General features: G+C 53.0%; 9 protein-coding genes across 9 annotated transcripts; 4 read left to right on the forward strand and 5 right to left on the reverse strand.

Moving 5' to 3' along the window:
* Positions 1-1,567: 1,567 nt before the first annotated feature.
* Positions 1,568-3,886, forward strand: BO88DRAFT_25316 (uncharacterized protein). Its single transcript, XM_025702229.1, has one exon. The coding sequence runs from the start codon at positions 1,829-1,831 to the stop codon at positions 3,533-3,535; it is 1,707 nt and encodes a 568-aa protein (XP_025568702.1). The 5' UTR covers positions 1,568-1,828; the 3' UTR covers positions 3,536-3,886.
* An 89-nt stretch (positions 3,887-3,975) lies between these two features.
* Positions 3,976-5,647, forward strand: BO88DRAFT_431394 (Gfo/Idh/MocA family protein; the record flags this gene model as incomplete). The annotated part of the gene is made up of 1 exon (XM_025709296.1): positions 3,976-5,647. Exon 1 carries the CDS (start codon positions 4,007-4,009, stop codon positions 5,645-5,647), a length of 1,641 nt encoding a protein of 546 aa, XP_025568703.1. The 5' UTR covers positions 3,976-4,006.
* Positions 5,648-5,731: 84 nt separating this feature from the next.
* Positions 5,732-7,727, reverse strand: pgmA (phosphoglucomutase PGM2). The gene is made up of 3 exons (XM_025703708.1): positions 7,618-7,727; positions 7,235-7,536; positions 5,732-7,173 (listed from the first exon to the last, which is right to left on the reverse strand). The coding sequence occupies exons 1-3, from the start codon at positions 7,668-7,670 to the stop codon at positions 5,861-5,863; spliced, it is 1,668 nt and encodes a 555-aa protein (XP_025568704.1). The 5' UTR covers positions 7,671-7,727; the 3' UTR covers positions 5,732-5,860.
* A 406-nt stretch (positions 7,728-8,133) lies between these two features.
* On the reverse strand, positions 8,134-8,922 carry BO88DRAFT_400562 (oligoribonuclease). The gene is made up of 2 exons (XM_025705609.1): positions 8,807-8,922; positions 8,134-8,729 (listed from the first exon to the last, which is right to left on the reverse strand). Exons 1-2 carry the CDS (start codon positions 8,852-8,854, stop codon positions 8,211-8,213), a joined length of 567 nt encoding a protein of 188 aa, XP_025568705.1. The 5' UTR covers positions 8,855-8,922; the 3' UTR covers positions 8,134-8,210.
* Positions 8,923-9,195: 273 nt separating this feature from the next.
* On the reverse strand, positions 9,196-11,521 carry BO88DRAFT_25355 (uncharacterized protein). Its single transcript, XM_025702230.1, has 3 exons — positions 10,346-11,521; positions 9,964-10,292; positions 9,196-9,909 (listed from the first exon to the last, which is right to left on the reverse strand). Exons 1-3 carry the CDS (start codon positions 11,373-11,375, stop codon positions 9,538-9,540), a joined length of 1,731 nt encoding a protein of 576 aa, XP_025568706.1. The 5' UTR covers positions 11,376-11,521; the 3' UTR covers positions 9,196-9,537.
* Positions 11,522-12,259: 738 nt separating this feature from the next.
* BO88DRAFT_400563 (uncharacterized protein) lies at positions 12,260-15,478 on the reverse strand. Its single transcript, XM_025705610.1, has 8 exons — positions 15,367-15,478; positions 14,792-15,309; positions 14,629-14,731; positions 14,407-14,571; positions 14,287-14,348; positions 13,514-14,228; positions 13,330-13,390; positions 12,260-13,264 (listed from the first exon to the last, which is right to left on the reverse strand). Exons 2-8 carry the CDS (start codon positions 15,036-15,038, stop codon positions 12,323-12,325), a joined length of 2,295 nt encoding a protein of 764 aa, XP_025568707.1. The 5' UTR covers positions 15,039-15,309; positions 15,367-15,478; the 3' UTR covers positions 12,260-12,322.
* On the forward strand, positions 15,210-17,005 carry BO88DRAFT_440247 (uncharacterized protein). Its single transcript, XM_025709770.1, is given in 6 exon segments — positions 15,210-15,577; positions 15,597-15,677; positions 15,945-16,126; positions 16,148-16,180; positions 16,276-16,391; positions 16,482-17,005. The coding sequence occupies 6 exon segments, from the start codon at positions 15,551-15,553 to the stop codon at positions 16,622-16,624; spliced, it is 582 nt and encodes a 193-aa protein (XP_025568708.1). The 5' UTR covers positions 15,210-15,550; the 3' UTR covers positions 16,625-17,005.
* A 1,426-nt stretch (positions 17,006-18,431) lies between these two features.
* Positions 18,432-20,737, forward strand: BO88DRAFT_448702 (galactose-proton symport; the record flags this gene model as incomplete). The annotated part of the gene is made up of 8 exons (XM_025710444.1): positions 18,432-18,487; positions 18,550-18,627; positions 18,690-18,953; positions 19,038-19,063; positions 19,123-19,213; positions 19,275-20,281; positions 20,332-20,446; positions 20,515-20,737. The coding sequence occupies 8 exons, from the start codon at positions 18,432-18,434 to the stop codon at positions 20,735-20,737; spliced, it is 1,860 nt and encodes a 619-aa protein (XP_025568709.1).
* A 741-nt stretch (positions 20,738-21,478) lies between these two features.
* On the reverse strand, positions 21,479-23,732 carry BO88DRAFT_378636 (succinate dehydrogenase flavoprotein subunit; the record flags this gene model as incomplete). The annotated part of the gene is made up of 4 exons (XM_025704447.1): positions 21,479-22,866; positions 22,965-23,315; positions 23,408-23,498; positions 23,572-23,732. The coding sequence occupies 4 exons, from the start codon at positions 23,730-23,732 to the stop codon at positions 21,496-21,498; spliced, it is 1,974 nt and encodes a 657-aa protein (XP_025568710.1). The 3' UTR covers positions 21,479-21,495.
* Positions 23,733-23,754: the final 22 nt, after the last annotated feature.

Consider the following 23,754-nt stretch of genomic DNA (forward strand, 5'->3'; position numbering starts at 1 on the left):
ATGTAGGTAGGGATGGATTATCACGTACCAACGACAAGGATGAGCGCTGCGGCTGCTGCCCACTCTCTCCGGATGGGGTACATGGAAGCTGCAGCTCGGCAAGCAAATCATGACATTTTTGCGGTCGGGTATAATTCCCGTTTTGCCGTCAGCAGAAGGAATGATCTAACTATCGCTATAACTAATCTCTTCTCACTTACGTGATCCCAAATGGGGCGAGGGAAAGCAAAAAAGAAAATATTTCCTGGCAAAAGAACACGCTCATTTTGGCATACTCGGCCGTATTGAAGTGGTACTAAGTCCATAACCGGGATGGGTCGGTAACCGCACCCACCGTGCCTTAGTGACGCTGCAGGTCTAAGACCAGACGGTTGTTATTCTTAGGCCTGGCCTGATCGATGCTCTCCCACGCGGGTCACTTACTACTAGTACTAGTACTGACTGACGGACTGCCTAACGACTAACTAGTCTAGCTTGTCTCGACCCCGTCGCTCTTTCGCTCGCTTCCCTTCCCTTTCCATTCTGTCTTTCTCTTCCCTAGACTTTGCTGCTACTCTTCCCCCCTCCTCCTCCTCCTCCTCCTCCTCTTCTCATCACCTTCGATCACCGTCTTCTTTACCCTAACCTCTTACCTTTTTCCCCTCTTACCCCCCCCTCCTCCCCTCTTTGCCTTCTTTCCACCTTCTTTTTCCCTTCTCCCCTTTTCTGTTCTCCCCTAAGTCTCCCCGGAGGTAGCAAGCAGGCAGCAGACGGGATCTCGTTGACGGGGAATCACTCGCCCACGCACTTCACTCATCTCAGCACCCGCCAACTTGTGAGCAGGCGGTAAATTCCGTTCGGTGTGAATTGATGCCGTAAAGGACCCAATCGAACCACGCCAACGTTTCCTGGGTGAACCAAGAAGGTGAAGCAAGAGTGGTAGCAATCCCGAGGCCGGAACCTTGGTCTAGACGTGGATCCTCGTCCCGGTTGGAGGGTCAATTGTGGAAACGGCATACAGATCCATCCAGTAATCACCACCTCGTACCTGACGGGCCCTGAGGGAAAGGGAAAGGGTGGTGATATTAATCTCCTTCGACCGACGTGCACGTTTCACTCAGTACACTTGCTTGTGCGGCAATTATGGATTAGGAATCGAGGGGCGCTTGAGATATAACCACCTGCGAAGCTCGAAAACGGATAGTTCTGTTTGAAGAAAAAAATACAAAAAAGAAGATAGTCGCTGTGTTTTCTTTCTTTCCTGTCCTTTCGTTCTTGCAGGTATGTAATTCCACTTGCGATTACATGGGTTGATTGCTGGATCATAGGATGATGTTACTCGATGCTGACGGTTACTTACCCTGGCGAATAGATCTCTGTTGATGCCTTTCGGTCGTTCTTCTTTCTCTAATTATTCGATATTTGTCGGCTGTATATCCCAGCTGACGTCCGCTCATTGGCATTCGCTACGATTTCGAGGCCTCTAATAGACGTGGAAGCTCTCATCCGCTCAACTCTACCGCAGTCACTCTTTCGACAATTGATTTAGTTTTATTCGCCTTTGCCGCCTTTCTTTTACCATCACTCAAAAGTTGACTATCGTCTCTTTCTTTACGCTCCTTGGGTTCGAAATTACTACAGTCGCCTTCGATCGACTTAATCACCGCGCTCCTTTGCCGTCAGAATCCGTGTCGTGCAGGCAGACACCTTCCCTTCACTTCACAATCCTTCGCTTCCATTTCGAGATCACTTTTCTCACCATTCTTTCGATTTTACGAAGCTGCGGTCAGCAGTCGCCGCACTTCAGCACATACATAGAAAATTTCGGCCAGACGTGGATGTTGTCAGGATGGCCCATCATGGCACAGGACACGCTCGGTTCAACAGAGTAATGCGGAAAAAATACCAATTGGATTCTGCATACTTTAGCGAAACTGGGAAGAGTCCAGAAAACTCTGCGACTCCGACAATCATACCGCAACAGATGGTTGGATATGGGACGGAGGGTGAGATAACCCTGGACCTGGTGATGCAGGCGCAGGATGTGCACGACAGTCAGGGATTGTCCCTTGAGAAGCGCCAGCAACCAGACACAGCCACGGGGGATCAGGCTACGGTGTCTGCGACTATCATCAACGTGGTCGACAACAATTCGCAGACTAGTACCGGCACTTCGGCAACTGCACCGACAACGATATCTGAAGAGTCGACCGTTCCCGCGACTACAGGCTCATCAACAGACACTGACTCATTGCTCCTGTCGCTTTCTGCCACCGTTTCGGTTGATCTATCCCTGACTGCTTCACCTGCGTATTCTTCTCCGACCGCAGACACACCGGCAGTAACAAGCACGCCTGAACCGTCCTCATCCGCCCCACCGTCATCGGCGCCCGCCGCTTCGAAGACGTCCACTCCGCTATTTGGCTCTACTGCAACTGCTCTTCCTTCTTCGGCACACCCCCAACCATCGAGCGCATTGTCCAGCTCTGGTCCAAGTGGCACACAAAACGCTAGCCAAGTGACTGGCTCAAGCTCTGCTTGGGTGTTCGGATCCGGATCACAATCTACGACGACTTCCTCCGTGACTCAGACGAGCTCCGCCACGACATCCACCTTCTCATCGGATTCTACTTCCACCACTTCACTCTACGGAGCCTGGGGTACGGCCTCGAATGGAGGGGGCGGAGGGTCAGGGGCAACTGCCACCGGACAAGGTGTCTCGCCTTCATCCTCTTCGGGCAGCGCCGGCTCCAGCTCCGGCTCGGGCTCGGGCTCGGGCTCGGGCTCGGGCTCCCTGAGCAGCCAGACTAAAGGCAAGATAGCCGGTGGTGTGGTTGGTGGTGTGGCTGCTGCTATGTTCGTGTTCGTAATTGTAGTCTGGCTGCTCCGCCGCCGCAAGAAGAACATCCTGCCACCATCTGGGGACGCTCTCCCCGAGCCTGACACGACAGGGACAGCTGAAGGCTCTCTCCCCCGCTCGGCGGAGATGACATCGCGGCGGTCTAGCGACGACCCCTTGTTTACTGCGTCATACTTTGCGCCGGCTTTCATGAAGCGATGGCGCCAGTCGCACATGACGACGCGCACCGACAGTACGCTAAGCTCTGAGCCTAGCGAGCGTGGGTTCCAAAAGATCTCTGGCCGGAAAATTCCTTCAGTGCTGCAGTCAGGAGGAGACGGCTACGGCGGTGGATATGAACCAGGATCCCCTACTGCGTCTGAACCGAGCACGCTTTTTTCTCCGAGCTCACCAGTTCAGCCACGGTCACCGCCAACACAACCGCCCGTGGCGACACCGTATGGCATGCCGTTGGATACCAGTTATACTCGAGAAGCGGCAGAGGTGGGAGGTGTTGTGGTGTTTCGACCATCGCCAGCCCGCACACCAGTTACCGGGTCCGCCAACGCCAGTCTGTCCAATGAGCCAACCGGGCCACGGGTCGTTTCGCAAGTCGGAGCGCTCTCCCCGACAATGCCCAAGCGGCCTGATGCGCTCGGACGAAGCCACCCGAGCTTCGATGGCAGTCGGGGCAGTCGGTTTACGGAGAGTATATGAAAGGTTCGCCGGGGAGATGAGGGTATATAATGGTGCTCTGTACATACGTGGAGGAGTTATACATAGGGTTTCCGGGTGGTGTTCCCGGACTGGCGATGGTCATCATGTCTGGATTCTGTACTACTTGCTAGCCTGTTTCTTATGGATACCCCAATTCATTTTCTTTGCTTGTTCGTGCCATTTGTGAGGGTTTTGTGCTAATCTACTGATAATTACAATGTGAATAATGTCTACTAGCCAAGTCTAATTTGGTACTCTACCTTTCATTGCAACAGCGTCGTGATCCCTACATGTGAGGCCTGCTGTTATCAGCCGATGACATAAGATGCCACCAACCAACCAGCGACGCGGCTTTATCATCCGCACCCGGCGATCCCTTGCGTTTGTATTTAGTCCAATACTAGTACTATATCCCCTCATTCTCCCCTCATTGCCCCTCTCCTACTTCCACTTCCATTCCCCGAACTCATTATGAAAGAACCCGTCATTCCAACGACTTTTCTCCCTCCTTCCCCCTCCACCCGTCCTCTCCGTTTCCTCATAATTGGCGCTGGATCTCGTGGCACCGCCTACGCCCGTGCTGTCACCACCGCTACCCAAGGCACCATCCACGCCGTCGCCGAACCACACCCCTTCAAGCGCCGACACCTCGGCCGCTCCTACATCTGGGGCGAACACGGCACTCCCCAAGACGGCCAGGAATTCCCCGACTGGCGCGCCTGGCTACAATGGGAGCAGCAGCGCCGAGAAACCAATCATGACCCCCGGGTCGGTGTCGACGGGGTCTTCATCTGCACCCTTGACTCCACCCACGTCGAGATCCTCCACGCCATCGCCCCTCTCCAACTCCACATCCTCTGCGAGAAGCCTCTCGCCCTATCTCTAGAAGACTGTCTATCCGTCTACCGCGCCCTCACCCCCAACCTCTCCACCAACATCTTCTCCATCGGCCACGTCCTCCGCTACAGCCCCCACAACATCCTTCTCCGCAAACTCCTCCTTCTCGACCGCGTCATCGGCGACATCGTCTCCCTCGAGCACACCGAACCCGTCGGCTTCTGGCACTTCTCGCACAGCTATGTCCGCGGCAACTGGCGTCGAGAAACCCCCAACGGGGACGGCTCCCTACTGACCAAATCCTGCCACGACATCGACTTCATCATGTGGCTACTCTCCAGCCCTCCTCCTCCCTCCTCAGATCCAACCTCGCAACAACAACAACCCATCCACCCCCGAACCATCACCTCCACCGGCTCCCTGACCCAATTCCGCAAATCCCAAAAACCCCCCGCCGCAGGCACCGCAACAAACTGTCTCTCCTGCCCCGCAGAACGAGACTGCATCTACAGCGCCGTCCGAATCTACAACGACATGCACGTCGCCAAAGGCGACATAGACTGGCCGGTGAACATCGTCTGCGAAGACATCGAAGATATCCTCCCCAAAGCATCAACCACTACCACCCCTCGAATCAACAAATCCGACCCTATCCCCACCGAACACATCCCCCTCGCTCAATCCCACCTCCTCACCCGCCTCCGCGAAGACTACGACCAAACCTCCTCCTCCACCAGCAGCACCACGACGGATGTAAACAACCCCATCCACTCCCGCCCGTGGTACGGCCGCTGCGTCTACGAATCCGACAACAACGTCTGCGACGACCAAACCGTAACGATAACCTTCTCGTCAGACCCACCCAAAACCGCCTTATTCCACATGATCGCCCCCACCGAAAAGCAGTGCGAGCGACGCGGCCGAGTATACGGCACGCTGGGCGAAATCAGCTACGATAGTCGCACGATCACTATTTACTCGTTCCAGACGAGAGAGACTACGACGATCACGGTGCCGAAGAGGCCGGCGGAGGAGGAGAAGGCACATGGCGGAGGGGATTATGGGCTGGCGAGGAGCTTTGTGGATGCGGTGGATGCGGTGGTTAATAAGGGGTGGGGGGTGGCGGAGGCGCAGAGGAGGTTCGTTGGGTGTGATTTGGAGGAGGCGGTTAGGAGTCATGCGGTGGTGTTTGCGGCGGAGGAGGCCAGGAGGGAGGAGGTGGTGGTTAAGTGGGGGGAGTGGTGGGGGAGGAAGGTTAAGGGGGTGGGTTTGTAGTGCTTAATGACGGGTATTGGTTATGATATTATGAGAACATGATCTGTTTTATGATGCTATTGTGGATTTGGGTTTTATCATGAACAGGGTTCATATATATAATGGTTGATTGTCTAAGGATGGAGGATAGGATGGAATATATGAAAGAGAAATATACTGATTATTCCTTATTAACTACTCAAAAACGCTATGAACATCAATCATGCTCTTTGCTTATGTGCGGACATCGGGCTCCTCACGGCCAATGTACTCCTTGAACTTAAGCAGCTCCAGAGCCAGAGCCACGTTGTCCTTCAGGTACTCGTCCGTGGCGAGGCCGAGCTTGCTGGCGTCGCTCTCGTACTTCTCAATGTACAGACGGATCGTGGCGCCGCTGCTGCCAGTGCCGGACAGACGGACGACGATGCGGCTGCCGTCGTCGAACTTGACGTACAGACCCTGGTTCTTGGTCACGCTGCCGTCCAGGTCGGTGTAGGCGAAGTTGCCGACGTCGACGACCTTGCGGCCGGACACGGTAGAGCCAACGAAGGTGTCCTTGTTGTCGACCTTCTCCGACAGCGTGGCGATCACCTTGTTGGCGCCGTCGCTGTCGACGTTCTCGTAGTCGTACCGGGTGAAGAAGGTACGGCCGTAGGTCTGCCAGAACTCGTTCTGGATGGAAGCGATGCTGGGGGTCTCGCTGGGCTTCTGCTTGGCAACGCCAGCGATGACGTTCAGCCAGGCCACGATGGCCCACAGGCCGTCCTTCTCGCGGATGTGGTTGCTGCCAGTACCGAAACTCTCCTCACCACAGATGGAAATCTTCTGGTTGTCGAACAGGTTGCAGAAGAACTTCCAGCCCGTGGGCACCTCGTAGCTCTGCAGGCCCTGGGCCTTAGCCACGCGGTCGACGGCACCGGAGGTGGGCATGGAGCGCGCCAGGCCGTAGACACCCTGCTTCTGGAAGTAGGGGATGAGCTTGGCGTGGTGGGCAATGATGGCCAGACTGTCACCGGGGGAGACGAAGGTGTTGGCACCGTAGATCATGTTACGGTCACCGTCACCGTCACTGGCAGCACCGAAGTGGATGCCATTCTTGTCAACGCTCTCGACGAGCTCGTGGGCGTAGACCAGGTTGGGGTCGGGGTGGCCACCGCCGAAGTCGGGCTTGGGCTCGCAGTTCATGGTGCTGCTGGCGGGCAGACCCAGCTCGTTGACGAAGATGTCAACACCGTAGGGGCCAGTAACACCGTGCATACCATCGAACAGCACCTTGAAGTCCTTGTGGGTCTTGAGGAAATCGCGGATGAGGTCGAAGTCGAAGATCTCCTTCATCATGGTGACGTAGTCGGTGGTGGAGTGGACGACCTCAACCTCGATGGGGCCGTAGGTCTTGGAGCCGATGGTGGTGGTGTCAACATCGGGGATGTCAATGTACTTGTAGGAGGTGAGGGACTTGGAGGTTTCGAAGATCTTGTTGGTGACGGATTCGGGGGCGGGAGCGCCATTGGCAAGGTTGTACTTGATACCGAAGTCGTTCTCAGGGCCTGAGTATCGCAGCCTAATGTCAGTGTGAGATCTATAGACCTGGTTTGCTGGATTACGTACCACCAGGGTTGTGACTGGCCGTCAGGAGGATACCACCGGTGGCCTTGCGCTTGCGGATGAGGTTGCTGGCAGCGGGGGTGGAGAGGATGCCATTCTGGCCGACCAGCAGCTTCTTGACACCATAAGCGGCACCGATTTTGGCAATCTTCTGAATGACCTCAGTGTTGTAGTAGCGGCCATCGCCACCAATGACGAGGAATGCACCCTCAGCACCCTCGGGGATAGAGAGGATGATGCTAGTGACGAAGGACTCGGAGTAGTTGGGCTGCTGGAAGACCTTGACCTTCTTACGAAGACCGGAGCTGGTGTCGTCAGATAAAAGGACAACTTATAACTTAAAACCATAGGACATGGCAGCATGGAAAGACAAACAAGATACTTACGTTCCCGGCTTCTGGTCGGTGAAGGGAGTGATGGAGACGGTTTGAACGGACATGGTGGGGAGGGGGGTATAGAGATGGTATGGATAGAAAGAGGAGGGGAGGGGAGGGGAAGCTGGAGGGGTATGGACGGGAAGATATAGAAACGTCGGGAGGAGAAGCTCACCGACAAGTGAAGCGAGAGAAACAGGGGGAGGAAAAGGAGCAGGGAGAAGGGAGGGGCAAAGAATGGAAGGGAAGCCGGCGAGACACGAGCGGGGAGGAAGTAAATATAGACTGGCAATTAGCTTCGACTTTGCGAGTCTTCGCCCAACGCCAGGACCCCACCAGGAGGGGCCCATGTCAGCATGATGACTTCAGGCCAGAGCTTCATTCCATCCTCCCCCCATTCGCCATACACTGTACACTACGGCACTCGAGCTGCAGATACCTGGGAAAAAAACCGGCCATCCTTGTTGCAATCCCGGATCCATTGGGCATCCATCCAGCTGTTCTACATTGTAATTGGGGTTCTACCCCTCTCTATGCTTTCGTGTACGTTGGGATTTTCTTGGGAAGAGCTTCCCGGGTCCGTTCCATCGCTCAGACATATTCGGCTACAATCCGAACAGTTGCCCCCGGTAGAATCGCATCTCCTCGATGCTTTCCAGAATATCGTCCCGTGCAAGATGGACCTCCTTCTTCCCTGGCACGGACTCTAGTAGCTCGTCCGAACCCCACCGTCGTACCATTTCCTTGAGTGCGCTCACATCCACAATCCGATAGTGTAGCCATTCTAGCACCGCCTGGTATGGTCCCTTAGCCAGAAACGCCTTGTCGGCGTGGACACTGTTCCCCGCCAGGAGTCCTCGCCGGGGCTGTGGTACGTATTTCTGGATATAGGCCAAAAGAGCCGTCGCAGCCTCCTCCGCGGTGGTGGTCGAGGCCTGCACGGCCGCCGTCAGCCCTGTGCGACCGTGGGTCTCGATGCACCATGCGTTCATGTTTTCTAGGACTGAGGTCGGGTGGTGGATGACGGTTTCGAAGCCTTGGGGTTCGAGGAGGTTGAGGTTGGCATCGGTGATGAAGCAGCAGATTTGGAGGATCTGGTCGGTGTCCGGGTCAAGGCCGGTCATCTACACGCCGATCGAAATGTTGGAGTCCGTCAGTCGCGGCTGGTATCTAGAGGGGTAGAAGCACAGGAATGCCGCACCTCGCAATCGATCCACACCAGGGGATCGGAGGAACGTGTCAATGGCATGGCTCTTGGAAGCGGTGAGTAGAATATCTCCTAGGACTCCTTCAGATTATCAGCAAGAATTGAATGCAGGTGTTTGCATGAGGTGGTATTGGTCTTAACCTGAGGAAGGGAAAGATTTTTGGTCGGCGGGGAGCGGTTCTCCACTCGAAACGGACCACGGTAGGGAGCTCCCACAGCAGCGTAATCCACGCCATGGCTGCCATCCAAGCCGACTACAGCCTACGTCTCCTTCATTAGGCTTTACAGGTACGAACCGGATCCAAGAACGTAGCATAAATCGTTAAATGCAACTTGCGTGACTCATTGCGTCTATATCAATTACCTTCGCCTGTCCCCCGTTCTAGCTAGAGAATCAATTACCCAGCCGCCCACAGAACTGAGAGAGATGGATATGGAAATGAAGAAGGGTAAAACGACTTAGTCATGATGATTTCGTCAGAAATGGACCATATCCAAACAGTAGATGTCAGCTGTAGTTAGAATGGTAAATAAGGATTGAGAAAAGATCAAATCAGAGTGTAGATGGTGCTGCGGTCTGACACAGCTGGCTAGCGCGCCGTCTCGCACCAGTCCATCGTGGCGTCCGAGGTGATGGGGTAAAAAAAGAGGAGGATGAAAAGAATTGTGGGTAGACATCTGTATCACTGAATATGGGCATGGATGATGGGAGTTGAAGCAACCGGTTACAGTTCCTCATCTTCGGTCTCCTGGGGTTTTTGCGGGTGTGTCTCAAGAAGGTTGGTTGCCTTGGTACTGTCACCTGGGCCAACATTCGTAATCTCTTGGGAGAGTCCCGACTCCATTCGTCGGCGCATGGCGTCTTCATCTGAATGTGAGACGCTCGCCCGCTGCTTCTTCAATGGACTGCCGATGAATCCTCCGTTCAGTGTATTAGCGGCTGGCTTGGGGGTTTCAGCGGCCGTAGCCGCAGCAACAGCGGGCGGAGTAGTGGACGGATCGTTGGTCGCAGGCGTGTCCCCGGCTGTATTGGGGCTCGCACTCTCGGCCGGAGGTGTATTCGTAGCTAACGAAGCAGACGAATGCTGACGTTTAAGCTGTGTACAACAATTAGCGGATGGTAGAGACACTAGTATCGGTTCTTGACGTACCTTTATTTTTCGTATGCTTTCCGCGAGCTCCCCTTGCCGTCGGATATCGTCCGGAGACAAATGAAGGTCATCTTCTTTGCCCTCCTCTTCATCTGCTTTACCGAGAATCGAATTGTCTTCGTCGTCTTCACTGTCCATCTCGTCATCCTCACCAGACTTCTTGCCTTTCTTTCTTTCTGTGCTGTCGCGGAAGTTCACAAATCCGACCGTGCCGCCGGGTTTCAGGGGACCGAGATTGGCGAAGTCTGGCTGCAAGGACCGACGCTTCGCGGACCCGGGGGTTTCTTGCGCCTTGGGGTCTCTCAGAATTCCCATCTTTTGCAATTGACCTGTGTCCTAGTCAGTCGATTACTCTACAGAAAACCAGAGGGGATAAACTCACGCTCGCCACGGTACATGAATGTGAAGGTGGCGTAAGGTTTGTCGGATGGGTCGATGCCTGTCACGGTCTGCGTGCTAATCGTCTTGGGGTCGAGCGTCTTTGGCTTCGCAAAGCTCGTTGTGTGATCAATGTCCGCATCAGCTGCCCCTTTATGTCCATTCTCGCCCTGGGCTTCGTCATCATCGTCATGAGCATCGAACTGTGGTGAGTACTCTCCGCGCTTAATCTCCCCAGATGCCAGGACACGGAACAAAGCCACCTTGATCTGACCCGCAGACTCGGGAATCGGGTCATCGTCCGAATCGGAGAACGACATGTCGTCGTCCGAAACATCTTCTAGCGGAGACTTGGCATCGTTGCCATAGCGCATGACTCCTTTGCCCGACTTTGCGTCCATCTCCAGATCTCCAGTTGCTTCCCGCTTGATTCGGCGCTTCTCCATTTTTTGTCGTCGGCGCTCGATCTTGGCGGCAGCGTCTTTACCCTCCAAGTCCAAGCCGTTCAGCCATCTTTCTAGTCCGACTTCGCGGAAGAGAAACTCCCGTTCGGCGAGACCTCCGCCCTCTGATACCGGTACGCTGACCCATCGAGAGTTGACCCACGTTTCTTCACCTCTCCGCAGCAGTGTGGCCACTTCCTCCTTGGCCCGGCCATCAAAGTAGATGTAGGCGGCGACCGTTTCATTTGGCGAATTAGTCAATGCTTGGTACGGAGCAACCGTGCTGCTGTACTGGCCACGCTCCCCGGTAGTCCCGGGTAGCCCACCAACTACCTTCGGCTTGGGTGCGGGGTTGTCGGGGGTCGGTTTCGGGGCGGAGTATGGGACGTCTTGGCCGGGGTTGAGAAGAGTGATGGAGATAGCGAACGTTGACTGCTCAGGGCGCCCGGATCCGGATTCGGGGATCTTGGGTGGTGGCACGGGGATGTAGCAAGCTATGCGAGACGCCCGGGACTGGCGTTGAATGGAGTATTCGGAGATAGGTCCGTCCGGAGTGTGTATACTCACGGCGAGACCCTTGAAACAGGGCATGGCGGGGCGGGGATGCGGTTCGCGGCGATGAGAGGTGTTTTGAGAGTAAATTCGAAGCTAGCGTTTCACCCAGCTGGAAGTGAAAGAATGGAGGGGCAAGAGAGGGAGGGCGAGAGTGCGTGGAATCGTCCCTAGGAGAGCTAGTTGTGGGTGGTGGAGGCGGTCAGGGTTCGTAGTGTGTTTGGCCTGCTACCGACAGCCCTCGTCGGGGGGTGGGATGACCGATTCACGGCTAAGGACGAGGCCTATGGGGCTTGTCAATTCCAAGAAAGCGATGTGTTCGCCGGAGTGAGTCAATCGATGGGCCCCTTCGTCTGCGCGAAATCCAGGTAGGCCCGCCAGTTGCGCAGAGTGAGAGGGAGGGGAAGCGTTGCTAGAGGGCGCCAACAATGAGCTAACAAACATGAAACATACCAGACTAGGTTCAACAAAAAGGAAGTAAGGCAATCAAATGAAGAGGGTTGATTGCTGCAGTAAGAGCAGTCAAGACAAGCTTTCGAGCCGATCAAGATACGAGGAGCAAGACTGGACTGAATCCGGGATGGAAGAAAGGGAGGGAAAGTCCGGAGTGATGTGGGAGGACGAGGGAGAAGTGGAGGTGACGATCGACGCCGGCTGGAACTCCGCCTGTTTCCCTGGATCGCTTCCGCTGCTCTGGTGTCGGGCGCCTTGTCCTCTTCCTTCCAGGGGCCTCACTCACGCAGCCCAAAATTCAATGTGTCTGCGAATCATTGGTGAACTTTTGTTATTTGCTGAAGATCTCTTCTTACAGGGGTACTTCCTGGTCTTTCTCAAGGATGTCTCAGGGTTTTATACATCCTACCTTCTACCTGCACCCCGAGCCTACAACTACTAAATTCCTTGTTTTGTTTTGGACCAGTGGGCCAGTGCTTATCGGCGGTGCTCTTCACGCCCATTAGTACTCTATATATAAGCTAGATCCCGATTTACAATCCCCGTCTTCGCGCTTCCTCTCTCGCAACGGTGGCAAGTTCTGGGAAATCCCGATCGAGGCTGTCGAACAGCGCCTCCGCTTTCCGTCGCTTGCGCTCTTCGATCTGACCCTGCAACTGACTGATTTTCTCCTGAACCTTCGCATGTGAGTCCACCAGGGAAAGATCCAGAAGTTCATCGGCATATCGACGGAGCTCTTCCAATTTCCTTTCAAGAAAAGAGATACTGGCTTCATCTGTAGTGGCTGGAACACTCGGCTCATTGGTTGGCCGTCGTAATGCGCCATCTCCTGGTGTCAGGGAAAGTAGAGGAGATGCATGCCTAAAGGGAGCCTGAAAGGAAGGCTCAGCTTCAGCAGGGCTATGTTCCTCAACGAGATCACTGATACGGAGCTGCCCTTTCGGGCCTATACTCCGTGAGGACATGACATAGGGACGAGCGTTTGAGTGTATAGTATCCTCTGTACTTTGCGACTGTATCATACCACGATTTGTGAAAGTACTATAGTCTTCCTGCTGTCGTGGTAGTTCCGCCTCTTCATCACTAACCTGGGTTCTCGGTCGTTTATGTACCCGGGAAGGCACTTCAGGCGGGAGGGATGCGCTATGAGTAACCATACTAGCTCTTTTGCCTCGTTTCTGATCGAATACGTTGTCGGTGAACCCCATGATTCGACCGCGAGGATCAATCGACTTAATCCGAGACCGCACAGGTTTGTCTTTGCTAGAGTAAGGAAGAGGGAAGTGGCAGCATCGGCAATTGCAGAAATGGGAGCACTTTGGACATACCCACGGATCTGTGTTCCTCAGAAAGGGTATCAGATCCACGTCAAAGTGTCGGTGGAGGCCCCGGAAGCAAAAGAATGCGGAGCATTGGGTACAAGCCACCCCTTTCCAGGCAGGATGACTATCACGGCACAAGTGACAGAGTCGCTCCTGGTTTATTTAGTTCGCGCTCATTCAATGCCAAACTCAAAAAAAATACTGGGGTTATTCCGTACTATCATCGGTTGTTTTCGTGCATCTGCCGCAGCAGCAGCCAAGGAGCCCAGAGACTTTTGCCTGAAAAAGTAAGATTAGAGGCACACTCGTCATCACATATTTTATCGTAAGACTCTTGACACGGGACCAAAGCACAGACTTGGAGGGTGATGGAGCCCATATGCTTGAAGGGAAAAATCATACTTTGGACGTTTGAATCTGGAGAGTAATCGATCACGCAGTCTGTTCCGAGTCGACTGAATAACCTCCATGCAGTAGGCACGCGGAATTAGTTCGGCCCATGTATAGTCAGCGACGTGTTTGCAGCTGCGTCCAGATATAAAGCATGTCAGACATAAGTCAAAGTCGCCGCACTGCTCGCAGTGCAAATGCCGATTCCATATTGTCAGGCCACAGAAATTACATTCTACCACGGCCCCCTGGGTATCCACAGTCTTCATTGGGGGGACCGAATCAGTCTCAATAGCTTCGTCATCGAGCAATTTTGAAAAGACGTCTAGGAGAAGAGCTTCGTCCTCAGTTCCTAGAGACCCTCGAATTAAGGCATGTAACGGGATTAGAGGGACTCGGCCAGTGTCTGCATGGCAGTATCGCTGGTAGAATGGCTGGATGTAGTCGAAGAAAGAGACAAGTGAAGAGCTATGCATAACATTCCAGACTACCTTTGTAACCATCGGACTGATATTCCAGATTTGATGGGCAGTAGCTGAAGGAAATATTACCAAGTCTCCAGGTTGCTGGTGGGTAATGTATATAGGAAAATTGGCGGACTTGAGCTGGGTAGTAAAGACGTCGGTCCAATCGGTATGGGGAGACTTTCCCAATCTCTCCATATATGTATCGTATACAGTCTGTGAGTGTTTATCGGTTCCAAAGCAGATGGACCCAGGGCCAGCACCTAAACAATCATCAGAACGTTTGTCGTGAACTTCAAATATATCTCGTCATGCGGTTACCTTCCGATTCAACTAATAGATTCAGCGCAACTGTTCCGCTGAAGCATCTGTGAAATCCTGAACTACCCCAGTATAAAATGGTTAGTGGACATAGGCGTATGGAAGGCAGCAGAGACTCACGAAGATTTCCGAGTCCCAACATACGCCATCAGCACCTCCGGAGCTATCTCCTTTGGCAACGTCCGGAATAAGTCGAGAGACCCAAGATGTCTCATAGCTGAAGGAAGAAATGCATCTAATGCCTTGATCCATTCCTGTGGGCACTGAAGGTCTTTTGCGTACAAACTGGCTTGCCTATCAGTTTAAGAGACCGACGCTCGGAACAGTGATCATCTAACGTACAACTCTCGGACATTGCCGGTACGAGCATATTCTGTCTGCGAAAGGAGATCTTGGAGCCGCATTTTCGCATCTCGCCCAGTGTGGCAGTTTCTTACCGGTATCGCTGTCCATGAGTAAAGATGTCAACGGCTACACTTTCCAAACTGTAATGTCGTGGGCATACCTGCTGAGGAAGAGAGGCTGCCTAGCCTCTCATTGTTCAAAACCGATCTATCCCATTCTTTCAAATGAGAGAAGCCACGTACAACGAATGGCTTCCCATCGCGGAGTTTGGTCTCCACCCATCCTGTGGTCTCGTCCTCTGACAGATGGGTGATGTCCTGAACAGAATACTCGGAAAACGGGACGAACGGCTCTCCAGCGCGCAAGAGGTCCTGCACAGACGGGGGGGCCTGTTGTAAAAAGTCCATATCATATCAATCTTGAAAAAAACATTGTCACACCGTTAAGACATGAATAAGGGCATTTCCAAGGCATTGGCCTTCTACAGAAGATTGATATCACACATCGGTCGGCCATCTCGGAACGGGGGCTCTGATTGCTACTCACACGTGACTCCTGATTCCCCGCATATGTGTTCTAACCATTTACGGTAATCTGGGAGGTTCACTTCTTAGCATGTCCATGGGGATGAACGGAAAGATATCCTTAATTTTGTCTAACAAGAATGAAGAAGAAAGCCTGAAGTAAGGCCATTAATAGAAAATTATCAGCGTGACATGGTGTAAGGGAAAATACATATTATCCTACACACTCTTGATCACTGTCACAGCAGTCTTAGTTCCGAGGTCCAGACTTGATGCAGCGCCTTCAACTGGTGTTTGTATCCTGATGGGGGGTTACATTGTTCTTCGACTCTGTAGTGCAATATAAAAGATGGTCCGATGTGAGGGGAACCAGCGGGGCTCAATGTAGTACTAACATGTCATGGCAGACCGCTACTACTAGAGTCAACAGCCGCCCGCCAGTTTGTCTCGATCTGCAATGATATAGACATAACCTTCAGAGTTGCCGACGCAGAATTTATTAGCGTAACGGCGAATATATTGGTCTGAGTAAGCAGTCAACCCTACCTCAGCTACACTTTGGGGTCCTAAATTTCGGGAATTGTAGGGAAGGACGTCGCATGGTCCCTTCCGAGGAGAGCTGCGCAGACCCTGGTCGAGGCTACAGCAGCTTGATACGAAAACTGACTAGTCGAGTCGTCCGAAGTGTGTGATTTGGGATCAGATCCCGAATCAGCTTTTCGCTGCGCGCTACCCATTACTTGGCTTGAACCTTCAAGATTATGGCATGATTTCCATATAATCAGACAGGCTTGGGGCCTCCTTTCAAGTATCCGACGCATGCGCTCTTGGAATCCCACCTCCTCCATCAGTTGTAGCTCGACCTACATCAAGAAAGTCGACGTCCAGGTAAGGCTAAAGCGGAAGCCATCTACCTGGAGGGATGCCCAGACACCAGCCCCCGACTCACAAGCTGTTGCCCGGGCCGTGTCGTATTGAGCGGGTCATCCAAGGCAGGTGGCCAGGACAGACGGCTGGGAAGACAGGTAAAGTCTGGATTCAGCATGGTAAAAGGATGCGCGGGCAAGCTTATTGGAGGGTCGTTGGGTGCCGTCCTCGAGCCTAACTAAGCCTAATCCAGGCTTTGTCCAGTCAAACCTCCGGCCGAGACCCCTTCATCCCTTTCATCCCCACATGGTGCTGTAACCCCAGATCGAACCCTCAACCCGTCTTGTCATGGAGCGGGTTTGATCACCTGTTGAGAACAACACAGGAAGTCGGGGTATAGCTTGGCAATAAAATTTTCCCTCACAGACAGTGGCACTTTTAACTATAATCGATGACAAGTTTGGACTATGGGAGTTAGCATTCGGGTCCTCAGTGGCAAGAGAAACTCGCTGACTGGGCTCGACTCCTTTCAAGATGACCCTCGCTCCGCCCCTGACCCAAAATTACTCCGTCCGGTTACACCTCCTGATCGAATCGGCTAGTTGCGTGGCTTACCGTCTTTGTAAATCAACCAAGGGCCAGGGTTTTCTTGGAAAGAAGAGATTATACACCAGGGAAAAAGTTGGCCGCTGTTGCTTTCTGCATTTATCTCGATAAACTCTCAGCTCCACGTGAGCATGACGCAAGGGTAAATGAAGTGTGGGCAGAAATTCTCCGTGAATATGGAATAAGTACGTAAACAGTGCTCCTATAGAAATGGCGGGCTGGTCCTGTGAGAACAGACTGGCTCAGACAGCGACTAAGTTGCTCATGTTACCTGCCTTGTGTGGTTCCACTTATCGAGTCCTCTATAACCAAGGGTACCAGTGTCCAATCGCTTCTCAATTAACTCTAAACCCAGGAGAGGATTGAGCAGTAGTGGCAGTCCGTTCCCTTCCCCGGCTGCAGGTGGCCAATAAATGCGCCCACCAATCTGCATTTGGCTCAACATTTGCCAGCCGGCATCGCTCTAATTGTCAACACTTGGCTCCCAAACTCCACGGTGGCGTTGACGGCGTTACAACGAGATGCATACACTAGCTAAGTGGAACCATAAGGGTGCAAACGAGGAGAAACTAGAGAAAGTAAAGAGGCAGGCCTAATTACAAGGGCCAAGATTGCCCCGTACGGGTGCGTCTAGTCCAATCCAGGCTCTCCTTGATGGTAACCATCTTAAATTCCATTCATACGATAAGGTTTTCTGGACAGTTGAAAGAATCGGTCGTGGTCAGGGATAATGGAAGCTCCAAAGAACATCATCTGATGCAACTAACATTGCATTAGCTTTCTTTGAACATTTGCATGCGGATCAATGTTCTCAGCCATAGTTTGTACATATGCTACTCTTCCCCACCGGTCAGTGCTTACAAGGTGACAATGAAGACCAGTGTACCTATGCTGAAGTCGGCAGACTCAGACTAGCCCACCTCCACAACCATGCATGTCCTCATAGGTTGGAGGGGTGCAAATCCAATTCCGTGCAAGCCTTCACTATCAGTCTATCTGGCAACCTGTCACCTGCCTGTACCATGGTTGCCTCAATTTCTTGGAATGTCCTCTTTGGCAAATGGTTACCTTCGCCCGGAATGAACGTCCGGAGTAGTCTAAGTTGTGGTAGTTCCAGTTGTCAGACGGACGGGAGCATGTTAGATCTGACTATGGTGAGAAAACTTGCGTCCGCAGTGTTCTGTTACCATACACTGGGTATTTGCGCGCGAAAGTGAGGAAACAGCTACATTATCAAGGAGATGTAGTTCTAGTTAGCTTCAGATAGAATGGCCATGTGCCAGTTCCAATGAGTTTGTTGAAAGAAAGGGGCTTATGCTCTCAGATAATACATGTCCTATTGATTACATCTGTTCACAGGGTCTGATTGGATTGCCACTAGATCTTCTACCCCGGGTTCAGGACCCCCGCGGGGAAGAACGGAGGCATCACAGTACCGCACAATACTTCCATCTTGGTAAGAGCCTCCTGCAGCCGGAGGGTGAAGGTGAATGCAACCGGACCTCGCCTCTTTGTTCAGGGCTCAACCCAACAATTCCCAACAGTGTGCTCTTAATTCCCTTCCCCTCGCACCTGCTTACTTCCAATTCTTTTAATCCCCTCCGCCTTCCTAACTTCATTTCCATCTCACCCCGCATCTGTTGTGCATTCTTTCTCATCCCCATACTTCCCCACGCCGCGGCTTCGACGCGCCCTGTCTTTTCTTATCACTCACACCGTTGTGGCTAGTGATTCTCTGTACTCTAACTTGTGCAAGCACTTGATCCACACGCGCTTTTCTTCATCCTAAGCCAGGTAAACACCATGGCAAAGGAGGAGGTAACCCCGATTCAGGCGGTTGACTCTGCTGTTGACCCCTAGTACGTGCCTTCATGTTTACCTTTTCTTTCCTCTTCATGTATACTCACTTTCTTTGCGTTAGTGGCAGTCACAACGAGCCCGATATTACTGAGAAGGGCACTACGGAGCACATTAATCTGAACAAGAATACTTCTGCCAAGTAAGTTACTTCATCTGGTCTTGGTGTCTCTGTCGTGTTCCCAATAACCAATTTCATGATAGAATCAAGAATCCCCTGGCGGATCTGAGCACAGCTCAAGTGGTCCAAGACGTCGAGGACTTTGCCACTGAATATCAGCTGACTGATATCCTCCCCTTGCTCAAGAAGGGAGCCCTTGTGGCACGCGATCCCGAAGACTTCCAGTCAGTGCCCGATATGACTAGTGATGAGATCACTGCCATTCGTGATGAGAAAGATCACAAGTGGCGTCAGCCTAAGGCTCTCTACTTCACCATCATTCTCTGCTCCGTCGGAGCTGCTGTCCAGTGAGTATCACGCCCGAGACTCTCGCTTCCTTTCAGTACAACTTGAACTGTGATTTTGAGCTGTTTTGCTGATATTCCCGCCAGGGGTTGGGATCAAACTGGAAGTAATGGTAAGTACGCCCTAGCAATTGAGCATATCAGTCCTCGCTAAGCTTAACTTATCATCTAGGTGCCAACCTCTCGTTCCCTGTTGCGCTTGGAATCCCTGAGGATGGTCCAAACGCGTCGAGAAACCAGTGGCTTGTCGGTGTTGTGAATGCGTGCGCAGCCCTTGTCCCCGTATCTTGTGAAGATCACCTTGAGACTAATAAACTTCGATAGGGCCCCATACATGTCTAGCGCTGTCATCGGATGCTGGCTGTCCGACCCATTGAACAAATATCTGGGTCGCCGTGGCGCTATTTTCATGTCTGCCATCTTCTGCCTTCTTGCTCCTATTGGATCGGCCGTCAGTCAGACCTGGCCTCAGCTGTTCGTGACTCGTCTGCTGCTGGGCTTGGGAATGGGCTTAAAGGCGTCTACAATCCCAATGTTCTGTGCAGAGAATACCCCGGCTTCTGTTCGTGGAGGTCTCGTTATGTGCTGGCAGTTGTGGACCGCCTTTGGTATCTTCCTGGGGACTTCCGCGAACCTTGCTGTCAAAGACACCGGGGATATCTCCTGGAGACTCCAGCTCGGTTCTGCCTTTATTCCAGCGCTTCCTCTGCTGATTGGTGTCTTTATGTGTCCAGAGTCGCCTCGCTGGTACATCAAGAAGGAAAAGATGCGTAACGCTTACCAGTCTTTGTGCCGCTTGCGCAACACCCAGCTGCAGGCCGCGCGTGATCTTTACTACATCTACGCACAGATCAAGGTTGAGCAAGACATTGCTGGAGTGAGCAACTATGCCACCCGGTTTGTCGAGTTGTTTACCATTCCCCGTATCCGCCGTGCAACCCTTGCTTCCTTCGTCGTGATGATTGCGCAGCAGATGTGCGGAATCAATATCGTTGCCTTTTATTCCTCGACTGTCTTCCAGCAGGCGGGAGCCAACGTTACCGAAGCACTGTTTGCCTCCTGGGGTTTTGGGCTTGTAAACTTCATCTTTGCATTCCCGGCAGTGTTCACCATTGACACTTATGGCCGTCGCGCTCTGCTTTTGTTCACGTTCCCCCAGATGGCTTGGACTCTGTTGGCCGCAGGCTTCTGTTTCTACATCCCCAAAGAGCAGACGGCGCATCTGGCATGCATCGCTCTCTTTGTCTTCATGTTCGCGGCTTTCTACTCTCCCGGCGAGGGACCAGTCCCGTTCACTTACTCCGCCGAAGTCTTCCCTCTGTCTCATCGTGGTAAGTGTGAATATCCGGTGCTCAAGTCACAACCAGGCTAACAAAACCAGAGGTCGGAATGGCTTGGGCTGTGGCAGTTTGTCTCGGTTGGGCTGCGGTACTTTCAATCACCTTCCCCCGCATGTTGGCCGTTATGACTCCAACTGGGGCCTTTGGCTTCTACGCGTAAGTCCTAACATTATCTGATTATGCCCCCCCTCGGCCTTTTCTGCAGCCACTCTAACCTTTTTCAGGGCGCTGAACGTGACTGCCTTTGTTATGATCTTCCTGTGGGTCCCTGAGACTAAGCAGCGGACTTTGGAAGAGCTTGACTACATCTTCGGAGTCCCGACTCGGATGCATATGCGTTACCAGATGTTTAAGGTGCTTCCCTGGTGGATCAACCGCTACATCTTCCGGCGCAACGTCCACTTGGAGCCCTTGTACAAGCTTGACCACCTTGCCACCAGTGGCTAAGTGGGATGCATCTGTCTGTGAGCACTCCAGGTTTCATGTGCGTGTACGATGAAACCGTTGCTTTCGACACGGAGTACGGATGGGTATGTTGTTTCGCGAAGTTTTCGGCGTTTGGTGCGATTTTCCGCGCTCTAATCACGGGGTAGAATATGAGTGCAGGATACAGTGAAATTGAGGGTGTTTGCAAGGATCTTCACTGAGTGAAAGATCATGTATTACTCTAATGAATGATAATCTATGATTAGTGCTTCTCCGTTCACTACATACGTAGGACTGATTCCTCCGCGAAAGAGTAATAATGTAGAGGGGCTCTGTTGATACTTCTAGCTGGACAAACCTCAGTAGTATGTAAGTAATCTGGATGCAGAAGAGTGGAGGAGATTATGGGAGAAGAGGAGGGAAAGAGGGGGGGGTTTATACTCGGAGACTGGGGGCCTCAGGATCATTATGTCCTCTACCCCTCCCTTCTCTGCCGCTCTTCTCACATTAACATTTGCCACTATCGCCCAGAAAAGGCTGTCTCTGGGCACAAGCAAAGCCCTGGTCTGGCCGGCGAGCAGCTATGCAGGTGCACCCCAGAAGCGGTTCCACTAAGTCTATACATCGGGCAACATACCGGGTCTGTTTCTGCATCCGCGGCTCGTACCTTGCATTCGACTACATGCGACAAGTAACACGTCAGTCCTCTCTATTGACTCTAATTTCCCCAAAGACCACTTCTACACCTATCTGACCACGAAAGACCCAAAGGGAAATCTTCAGTAGCTCCTCTTCACCGGCGGCACACTCTTACAATCCCCCTCATCCAACGTCTCCATAATCACCCCCCGATACCCCACCCTAACCCCCTCCTCCTTCTCATCCTTCTGCCACGTCCAACTATGCCTCAACCACCCCTCATCATCCCTCTCAGGGAAATCCTCCCTTGCATGACTCCCCCGACTCTCCGTCCTACACAACGCCGCCTTAGCCGTCTGCGCCGCGCACGTCAGCAGATTTCTCAACTCCAGCGTCTCCACGAGATCCGAGTTCCAGATTAGACTTCGATCGCTTGTTCTGAGTCGCGTGGTGAAGTCGTTCTGCACTTCGATCACTTTGCTTAATCCGGTGGTGAGGGACTCGTGCGTGCGGAACACAGCGAGGTCCGTTTGCATTGCGCGTTGGAGGTTATGGCGGAGCGATGAAGACGGGAGGTCGCCTGTTGCGTGGAGGGTTGTGGATAGGTTGCCTAGAGAGCCTTGGCCTAGATTCGACGGAGGGGTATCATCGCGGGGGATATTGTGGAGGGGCATGTTAGGTTCGTTGGTCTCGGCGATGTGGAGGGCACACGCCCGGCCGAAGACAACTATATCCAGGAGCGAGTTCGCGCCGAGTCTATTGGCGCCGTGCACGCTAACGCTGGCGCATTCGCCTGCTGCGTAGAGGCCCGGGACTGGCTCTACGTCTGTATCTGGGATGTCTGTCCCAGACGAAGTGCGACTACTACTAGTCGTAAGCACCTGTCCCTTATAGTTCGTCGGGATCCCACCCATGCAGTAGTGCACCGTAGGAACAACAGGGATAGGATCCCGCGTGATATCAATCCCCGCGAAAATCGACGCCGTCTCGAGAATCCCAGGGAGCCGTGAGCGGATAAGCTCCGCAGGTAAATGAGACAGCTGGAGATGGATATGATCTTTATCCGGTCCACAGCCCCGACCCTCTCGAATCTCCAGATTCATAGCCCTTGCTACGACATCCCGACTAGCTAGGTCTTTAGCCGTCGGGGCATACCGCTCCATGAACCGTTCACCATGCGCATTGAGAAGATATCCGCCCTCCCCGCGCGCACCTTCCGTGATGAGTACCCCGGCGCCATGGATCCCAGAGGGATGGAACTGCACGAATTCCATATCCTGGTTAGGGAGGCCCGCGCGAGCAACCATCGCATTTCCGTCCCCTGTGGAAGTGTGTGCGGAAGTGCAGGAGAAGTAAGCCCGGCCGTAACCGCCCGTCGCGAGGACGGTGTTTCGCGCGAAGAAGCGATGCAATGTGCCGTCTTCAAGAGAGAGACAAATGACGCCCACGCAGGCGCCGTCGACCATTAGAAGGTCAAGGGCGAAGAATTCGACGAAGAACTGGGTGTCGTGCTGTAGTAGTTGAAAAACATCCGTCAGTCAGTTCAGTCTTTGAATGTCATATTGAACCATCCAATAGAGTACGATAAGGTATCATGGTAATAATATACCTTCAACGCCTCCCCATACAAAGCATGCAACATCGCATGACCCGTCCTATCCGCCGCACAAGCAGTTCTGTACGCCTGTCCCCCCTTCCCATAATCCAGACTCTGTCCCCCCAGAGCCCGCTGATATATACGTCCGTCTTCGGTTCTGGAGAACGCCATACCGTAGTTCTCCAGCTCGTAGATAGCCTTCGGTGCTTCCCTCGTCATATAGTGGATTGCATCTTGGTCCCCCAGCCAGTCTGAGCCTTTGACCGTGTCGTACATGTGCCAGCGGTAGTCGTCTTGAGTCATGTTGCCTAGCGCCGCGTTGATGCCGCCTTGGGCTGCGACGGTATGGGAGCGGGTGGGGAACTATTGTCCAACATTTCATTGGTGTTGCTTAGTCTTGTTGTAATATGTTTTATATTGGGAGATTGTTGGAGAGGAGGGGGTAGGTATGCTACCAGTTTGGTAATACATGCGGTGCGGAATCCTGACTCGGTCAGTCCGACTGCGGCGCGGAGGCCGGCGCCGCCGGCGCCTATTACTATGGCACTGTTGATTTTATCATGGTGGTTAGTTGCTGAGGTGTGGAATGGAGAGAGGGCTAACTGGGCTAGTTACTCACTCGTAGTAGTGGTCGAATAGCGGGGCTTCAGATACAGATGGTCCCGGAGATGAGTGCCGGGGATGAGTGGAGAATGGGCGGTGTCGTTTGAGGAACGGCAGCGTTTGGGAGGGCTTTGGTAGTGGACTTCTGAGATGGAATTTTCGGCTTAAGCGATACATAATTGAATGCCATATACTCGAG

The sequence above is a fragment of the Aspergillus vadensis genome (genome assembly GCF_003184925.1).
Source record: "Aspergillus vadensis CBS 113365 unplaced genomic scaffold BO88scaffold_1, whole genome shotgun sequence".
NCBI lineage: Eukaryota > Fungi > Ascomycota > Eurotiomycetes > Eurotiales > Aspergillaceae > Aspergillus > Aspergillus vadensis.

Excerpts from the sequence above, each read along its gene's own strand:
- BO88DRAFT_400562 (XM_025705609.1), bottom strand. The coding sequence starts at position 8,854 with ATGCCATTGACACGTTCCTCCGATCCCCTGGTGTGGATCGATTGCGAG. Across the intron at positions 8,730-8,806 it reads TGGTGTGGATCGATTGCGAG|ATGACCGGCCTTGACCCGGA; the intron begins GTGCGGCATTCC and ends ATCGGCGTGTAG.
- BO88DRAFT_440247 (XM_025709770.1), top strand. The coding sequence starts at position 15,551 with ATGTCATGGCAGACCGCTACTACTAGA. Across the intron at positions 16,181-16,275 it reads ACAGACGGCTGGGAAGACAG|GCTTTGTCCAGTCAAACCTC; the intron begins GTAAAGTCTGGA and ends AGCCTAATCCAG. Across the intron at positions 16,392-16,481 it reads TGGAGCGGGTTTGATCACCT|TTTGGACTATGGGAGTTAGC; the intron begins GTTGAGAACAAC and ends ATCGATGACAAG.
- pgmA (XM_025703708.1), bottom strand. The coding sequence starts at position 7,670 with ATGTCCGTTCAAACCGTCTCCATCACTCCCTTCACCGACCAGAAGCCG. Across the intron at positions 7,537-7,617 it reads ACCGACCAGAAGCCGGGAAC|CTCCGGTCTTCGTAAGAAGG; the intron begins GTAAGTATCTTG and ends TGACGACACCAG. Across the intron at positions 7,174-7,234 it reads GGCCAGTCACAACCCTGGTG|GCCCTGAGAACGACTTCGGT; the intron begins GTACGTAATCCA and ends TGCGATACTCAG.
- BO88DRAFT_400563 (XM_025705610.1), bottom strand. The coding sequence starts at position 15,038 with ATGGACTTTTTACAACAGGCCCCCCCGTCTGTGCAGGACCTCTTGCGC. Across the intron at positions 14,229-14,286 it reads TCTATTAGTTGAATCGGAAG|GTGCTGGCCCTGGGTCCATC; the intron begins GTAACCGCATGA and ends ATGATTGTTTAG. Across the intron at positions 13,391-13,513 it reads TCCAGATTCAAACGTCCAAA|GCAAAAGTCTCTGGGCTCCT; the intron begins GTATGATTTTTC and ends TTACTTTTTCAG.
- BO88DRAFT_25355 (XM_025702230.1), bottom strand. The coding sequence starts at position 11,375 with ATGCCCTGTTTCAAGGGTCTCGCCGTGAGTATACACACTCCGGACGGA. Across the intron at positions 10,293-10,345 it reads ATTCATGTACCGTGGCGAGC|GTCAATTGCAAAAGATGGGA; the intron begins GTGAGTTTATCC and ends ACTAGGACACAG. Across the intron at positions 9,910-9,963 it reads AAAGCATACGAAAAATAAAG|CTTAAACGTCAGCATTCGTC; the intron begins GTACGTCAAGAA and ends TGTTGTACACAG.
- BO88DRAFT_25316 (XM_025702229.1), top strand. The coding sequence starts at position 1,829 with ATGGCCCATCATGGCACAGGACACGCTCGGTTCAACAGAGTAATGCGG.